A 7,703-nucleotide genomic window follows, 5' to 3' on the forward strand; every position below is an offset into this window, starting at 1 on the left:
GGAGGGAGGCTGGAATGGTGGGAGGGGGTTTGCCCTGTGGCCCTGTGCTTGGGACCTAATGCTGACCCTACTTCTTCTCCTTCTTGCCAGATTTCTTCTTGTTTCCATTGCCACCCGCAGGGGCCTTGCCATCTCTTTTCCCAGCAGCATTGGCCAAGGTGGCAGTGCTGCCTGGGATGTATACGTTCTGCCGATAGTCAGGCACGTGCTGCAGTGTGAACTGTGGCCCATAACGGGCACTCAGCCCCATGGTGCCTGCGCCACCACCAAGGGTCGAACTTCCATCAGCAGCTTCTAAAGAGAGAAAAGGGAAAAATCAGAAATGTGATTTAGGGAGACCCTGGAATCTTGCAATCCAGTCCTGCTGACTGCTCCCAACCCATACTCCCCTGGCACACATGACTCTGGGAAGTAAAAGCCACTGTCTTCATCTTTAAAATGAGGGCTGGACTAGGTCATTAGGGAAGACATGTATCTATCACAAAGTAGATGGTATTGGACTTGGAGCCAGACCTGGGTTTATCTGCAGCTAAGTGAAGTGGATAGAGTCCTGGGCCTGGAGTCAGGAAGACCTGAATTCAAATCTGCACTCAGGTACTTACTACCCTGTGCAACCCTGGGCAAATCACTTAACCTCTGCCTGCCTCAGTTTCTTCAACTGTAAAGTGGTGATAATAATAGCACTTAACTCCCAAAGTTGTTGTGGAGGTCAAATGAGGTAATATTTGTGTAAAGCTCTTAGCAAATTGCCCTGCACATAGTAAGTGCTCTATGAATCCTTATTTCCTTTCTTAATCCTTAAATCTCCCCTTAAGAAATTATGGAAGAACTGAACCTAACTCTCACATTCTTCCAGTTTATTCCCCCTGGTTCCACTGGTAACTTCTTAGTCTCCCAGTGCGGTAAAGGTTAAATGAATAGAAAGGACTGGTCAAAGAAGGGGGGAGGAGGAAGGGCAGAGCCTCACTTATCAGCCTCCTCTCCTCCCAAACAAGAAAGGGGGTAAGGACAGTGACTAAGGTCAGAGAGGTTGAGTAATCCTGGGACACCGACCAGGGATTGGGAAATAAAGACAAAAGAGGTTTCCAGAAGGAACCTGCTCCAAATGAGGAGGGGAATGGAAACATTCCTTACCCCTTTCTCCCCAGCCTCTGTTCATTATTCTCTGAGCCTCAGGTTTCAAAAACCCTGTTAGGTTTACCAACTCTCTGCCCCTCCCCCCGGAATCCTTCCCAAGAATGGAGAGGAGATGTCTGGGAAAAGCCAGTAGCACCCTTTCTTTCCTTAAGATGGCCCCCTCCGTCTTCCTTCCACCCCCTTCCTCTTTTCCTTTCATTCTGACATTTCTTGGTTTTTCCTAATTAGCTCAGCCTGGGAGCCTCGCCTGGCCCCCAAGCTCCACCTCCTCCCTACCTCCCCCCAGCAGCCTCTTCCAGTCTTGGAATGTGTGTATGGGGGGGGCGGCCCTGGGGGGGAGGGGAGGATTTGGCAACACACAGCAAACTGAGCTGTGCTTCTCAGAAGGGCCAAGTCTCCAGAGTGATTTCTGAAACAGAGAAGCCAGAGAAAATGTGAGAGAGACAGAGAGACAGATACAGAGACAGAGAGAGAGATAGAGAGAGAGAGACATAGAGAAAGGGACAGAGAGAGACAGAGACACAGAGAAAGGGACAGAGACAGAGATAGAGAGAGACACAGAGAGAGACACAGAGAGAGAGACACACACACAGAAAGATGGGGAGACAGAGACAGAGAGAGAAAGAGAGAGGCAGAGACAGAGAGACAGAGACAGACACAGAGAGACAGAAAGAGAGACAGAGAGAGACAGACACAGAGACAGAGACACAGAGAGACAGAGAGACATAGAGAGAAAAAGACAGAGAGAGAGGGAGACAGAGAGACAGTGAGAAACAGAAACAATCACATAGAGACAAATAGACATTCACAGACAAACAGTGGAAGCCAGAGGGTCATAGAAGAAACACAAGCAGAGACAGACCCAAGGAAGTGGTTAGACTGAAGGTAGGATCTGAGTTGGGGGAGGGGTATAAATGACAATCCCACCCTACTTTGGAAATCACATTTGAAAAATTCACAGTCTTCCAGCAACCTCCCTTTACCTCCCATAAAGGTCCATTGTGGGCAAGGAGTAGAAGTCTTACTTCATAAGAGCGGAAACTGAGACACATGGAATAATAGAAAGAACCTTAGATTTAGTCAGAAGTCCTGGATTTGAGTCCTGACTCTGCCAAGTATTAACTATGTGACTCTGGGCAAGTCATTTCACCTCTATTTCCTCAACAAGAAAATGAGGAGGTTGGAATTTATCTTGATAACTCAATATTTAGCAATTCTTTTTTTTTTTTTTAAAGCAATCAGGGTTAAGTAACTTGCTCAAGGTTACACGGCCAGGTGTTTCTGGGTGGGTGCTAAGTGTCTGAGCCCGGGATTCGATCTCCAGGTCGTTCTGACACTGGAGCCGGTGCTCTTATTCGCTGTGCTACCTGGCTGCCCTGAGCAATTCTTAACAATGTACTCTGTGTGTGTGTGAGTGTGTTGGGGGCTTGGCAGTGGAGAAACTGCACTTAGGGTAGTAAGCCTTTTACCCTTAGTCCCTCACAAGCTCCAGTCTGTTTCCCCAGATCCAAGATCCCAGCCTGGGACCTGCAATTCCCTTCAGTCCAGCTGCACTGAGCATGGGACATTCAACAAACCATTTGGAGGCTCTGGGTCAGGACCGGTGTGAGCAGCAAAACCGCAGCCTCCTTACTACCTCCTCTCCACTAACCCTTCTGTTTATTTAAAAAGTCTCCGAAGTGTAAGCTCCTTCTTCTTCCCAGCTCTATGGGTTTGGCCTCCAGCTCCTGGAAGCTCTGAGTCTGTGGAAAATGGGCATTGGAATAAGAGCCTGACCCTCTCCCCTACCACACCCTTTACTCTCCAGGGCTCTAAACCCACATGGGTCATGGCCCTGGGAGGCTGCAAGGTTATAAGACCCTGACAGGAGGCAGAAGCTTTCCCTGGCTCTGGGCCCCAGCTCTGGATTTAGCCCTGACCCCTATTCCAATGGGACACTGAGGGGGAGTGTGTTTGTTTATGAATGCCAATTCCATCTCTGGTTTTTAAATCTCCATTAAAAGTGAGCAGGATATTCTCTGCCTGTACAGTCTGACCATAGCAGCTATATATTATACCTGACCAATTTGACCATAGCAGCTATATATACTTGACCACAGACATTCCAACTTGGTCCATGAACAGTATACCTCTCTCAAATCCAGCCATATCCTAAGTCGCCTTAATCAGAATTGTCCTACACCTTGGACACATCTGTCCCCATTACTTCCTTACCTCCACCAAACCCTGAACCACTGAGGTGTAATGAAAAGTACACTGGATTTGATGTTAATGGACTTCAGTTCAAATCCTAGCTCTGCCAAATACTAAATGTGTGGAATTGGATAAGTCATTTAATTTCTATGACTCAATTTCCTCATTTATAACATTAATAATTGGCATTTATATAGCACTTTGGGGTTTACAAAACCCTTCAAAATCAACTTTAAAAGAAAGGGGTTGGACTCAAGATAATCTTTAAGCCCTTTTCCCACTCTAAATTCCGTGGTTCTTGTCACACCCTCTTCCCTAGGGACCAGTTTCCCTCACTGAGAGATAGGGCCCCACTGAGCTTTACTTAGATTAGGAGGGGTCAAACCAGGGGTTTCCTGAAGACAGCTCAAACATTCTGTTCTCCTGAGAGTTGATAGTTAAATCTTTAGCATGAGCATTAGTTGTTCAGTCGTTTCCAATCATGTCCAACTTTCCATGACCCTATTTGGGGTTTTCTTGGCAAATATACCGGGCTGGTTTGCCATTTCCTTCTCCAGCTCATTTTACAGATGAGGAACTGAGGCAAGCAGGGTTCAGTGACTGACCCAGGGTCACACAGCTAGTACTGAGGCCAGATTTGAACTCTGCCAAGATGAGCCTTCCTGACTCCGCCCAGGTGCTCCTCCTGCTGAACCATCTAGCTGGTTTATGCCCAGGCAATTGGCAAACACTACAAAGCAGGGACTGGTTTGTTTTGCTGATGGTCTACTCTAGATTTTAAGAAAGTGAAAGAGAAAATGTTAATAATACAGATTAAAATTTAAAATGTGTCCTGGGGACATTTTCCCTCTTTCCCTTCCCCTCTCCCAAGGGCAGTTGTTAAACATTTCCTGGCACATCCCTGGAAAGTTGTTAGAAAAAGCAGTGATGAGGGGTGGCTAGGTGGCACAGTGAATAGAGCACCGGCCCTGGAGTCAGAAGGACCTGAGTTCAAATCCAGCCTTAGACCCTTGACACACTTACTAGCCTTGTGACCTTGGGCAAGTCACTTAACCTCAATTGCCCTGCCTTCCACCTTCCAAAAAAAAAAAAGAAAAAAAAAGAAAGAAAAGGAAAGAAAAATCAGTGATGGCTCTCTTCCTATCTTGCAGGAGTGAGGCATGGGGCATCAGGGCTAAAGGCAGGCATGGAACTAAGGCATAGCATGACTGCCAATCTCATTTTCTATACACCAGGACTCCAGAAAGTCCTGGCAAGTGCTCTCAACACACCATTTTTCTGTAGCCTGACTGACATAGATTGTAGATGATAAGATTGAGAGGTAGAAGGGACCTTAATGGCCATCAAGTCCTACTGGCTTATTTTATAGATGAGAAAACTGACACAGAGAAGTTAAGTTGAGGATCACACAATTAGTAATTGTTTAGGGTAAGATTTAAACTAAGGTCTTCCTGATACTGTATCCAATGCTCTACGTTGCCTCCCACCTTGGGACTTGGTTTTGAGACCCCAGATCCCCAAGACCCTAATTTCTATTCAAAGGCACCATTCTGTGATGGTCACCAGTCCCTCCCTCTCCCCTTCTCCTCACCCTCCTTCCCCCAACACACAACTCACCATTGGCAGAAGCCAGGATCATTGCCTGAAGCATCTCTGTGTCAAATTGATTGTTGGGCCAGGTGCCTCCTTCATCACCATTCTGGGAGCTATAGGGAGATGGACAGATAGTGAACATCGACTCTGCCCCAGGATCCTTTCTCCCTATTCTGGTCCCAGCCTGGGATCTTTCCTTTCCACCCCATGGGGTATGACCCCTCTAAATACTTTTTTGCATTTGAAACCTGCCTTTTTATGGCCAGAGGAATACACCTTTGCATATAGGAAACGTGGGAGAGATCAATTGGACTATGTGAATGTGATGGAATATGACTGTTCTATATTTAAAAAATAGATGTGGGAAATAAAAAAAACTTGGGAAGACATGGAAAAACATGGGAAACATGGAGTGATTCAGAGCAAAGAGAGCTAAATGAGGAGAACAATATATACAATGACCTCAATAGTATGAGTGAAAACAAAGTGAAAGGACAGTTGAACCCAGATTAAAGACAATAATGAGTAATATTAAGCATTGGCTCCATATGAAAAATGATGAAATACACCTCCCTCCTCTCAGTGTCAAAGGTGGGGACTATGAATACTCAATACTGTTTTTACATCAAAAATGGTCCCTCTCTACTGGTTTTCCTTAACTATATCTCTTTGTGAAAATGGATGGTTCATTCAGGTGGGTGAGGGCAGGTGTCTGGTAGAAGAAACAAAAGGCAGAAGAACTTTTTTAAAAAGATAATAAAAATATGGGTTTATTAGAATGGAATTTCAGGGACCAGAAAAGGCATCTTTTTCCTCCCTCCTTCACCTCCTATTATCTGGCAAAATCTGACATTCTGTGAGGACCAAAAGGGCTTAAAGTACTAGCACCACTTTTTTTTTCCTGATAGGACTGATAGGTTTACTGATTTTTTTCTCCTTTTTCTTGGTGGCTGGGATAGCTCTCAGAAAGGGTGAGAGGTAGAGATAGAGGAGGAAATTTAGGCAATATGAAGATGGAAAGGATCAATAAAATTTATTTGTGAAAAATACAAATGCTACTCACACACATAACACCTTTTATTCATGCTTTAAGGGCAAATGATTAATAGTAGAGCATTTTCTGAGTCTATTAGGATTATGAAAGATGGGAGACAGAGGAGGGCCCTGAACCCCTGAAGAGGCAGGCAGTAGAAGTCTTAGAGAGGTCTCCATTGGGTTTTCCAAGATTACTTTTTTTGCAGAAAAAAAACCCAAAATAGGAAATTGGGATTGCCAAAAGCAAATTTCACCTATTTCATTCTAACATCCTCCCTGCTGAGTACTATCAGATGTATGGTATATGAGAAGGAAGATTGAACTGCAAAGCAAGAGTTCTTTATCCTTCGGTAACAGGAGACTGGTCTACATATGCCAATAATGTTTGTGACTGACAGAAGGGAAGAGAAAGGAAATGCAATTTTCCATAGTGTCTACTGTGTGCCAAGGACTGTGCTAAGGGGTTTTCACAAATCTTATCTCATCTGATCACAAGGAGCAAGTCACTTCTCCATCTCTGGGCCTTGGTTTCCTTACTATAAGAATGAGACTGCTGACTCAGGTAGTCTCCAAGGTCTCTTCTAGCCCTTATATTTCCTGACATTTCATCATTTTGCTAAAGGTTAGGACTGCTAATGGTCCTACCCAACCAATAAATGGGGACTCTGAACAGATTTCTCATATCCCCATAACTGCTACACACACACACACACACACACACACACACACACACACTTTGCCAACTGATATTAAAAGGGAAAATAATGAGATAAGGGGTGGAAAGGCAGAGAGTTCAGATTTCTCCAACCTCTTACCTAGGATTCAAGGCTTTACAACTCAAGCTTCTTCCTTCCTTCCCTGGAGGTGGGCACATCTTCTTTATGGCCACCTGACTGAATTTCTACAGCCAGTTTATTCAATCTCCATTCCCAGCCTGGGTTTCTCTTAACAGCCCCTACTATATCTGAGTGGAGAGTATTGATGGGTCCAGAGAGCTAAGCCCCAGGCAGGAGGAGTTCAGGCAGAGATGACTGTGACTAACGAGAATGAAAGGGGCAGCTGGTGGAATGGGAAGTGGTACCAAAGAATAGTCCATTCAGGTGTGAGAAGAGAGATATGAGTGTGGTGTGGGGGATAACAGCTGTGAGGTGAAGGAAGGAGACCAAAGGATAGAGTTGGGCAGGATGCTAGGGGCTGAATATGCCGAAAGGCTTCAAAGGAAGTGGTTCAAGGCAGGCAGCCAGGGAGCCAGGCAGCCAGCCAGCTCTTTGGAGTGAAGGCCTGGGGATGGGGGAGAGGAGGAAGCTTTGGGATTTGGGAGGGAAGGGTCCTGTTATTGGCCATTTAACCCAATTTGGTCCCAGTTCTGTGAGATGTTGGGGAAAAGGGAAAGGAAGTAACTATTTCACTTGAAGTTGGAGGTCTGAGAACAACTTCAGGGGCAGATGTAGCTCTTCTGGGATTTGAGGAACAATGAAGCATGGACAGTGGGAGAGCTTGGCTAGAATGGGGCTAAGGATTAAGATGATCTAATCAAAAACAAAAACAAAACCCCAACCCTCTCCACAAGAAAGAATTTTGTATTCTGAGTAGACATCTCAGATCAGAGGCTAGAGTTTTCACTGTGAAAATGTATATATGGAGTTTTAAGCTAAAATATAAATATAGGGATTTTCTTGTTTAATGAAGAAGTCTATGGAAGTTACTTTGAAATGCAAAAGCTATGTGGTGTAGGGGAAGGAATA

At 45.1% G+C, this 7,703-nt stretch overlaps 1 protein-coding gene across 1 annotated transcript in view; it reads right to left on the reverse strand.

Annotated features, from left to right (window-relative positions):
- PCDHGC5 (protocadherin gamma subfamily C, 5) overlaps window positions 1-7,703 on the reverse strand; it is a 14,483-nt gene continuing 6,780 nt past the window's right edge. The window contains exons 5-6 of the mRNA XM_069107376.1: window positions 4,948-5,037; window positions 1-294 (exon numbers count right to left, since the gene is read on the reverse strand). Coding sequence (XP_068963477.1) covers window positions 68-294; window positions 4,948-5,037 — 317 coding nt within the window. The 3' untranslated portion in view covers window positions 1-67. The remainder of the gene's footprint in view (window positions 295-4,947; window positions 5,038-7,703) is intronic.

The sequence above is a fragment of the Petaurus breviceps genome, unplaced genomic scaffold, assembly GCF_028583685.1.
Source record: "Petaurus breviceps papuanus isolate PSGF00001 unplaced genomic scaffold, PetGlider_PUasm1.0 90035, whole genome shotgun sequence".
Taxonomy (NCBI): Eukaryota; Metazoa; Chordata; class Mammalia; order Diprotodontia; family Petauridae; genus Petaurus; species Petaurus breviceps.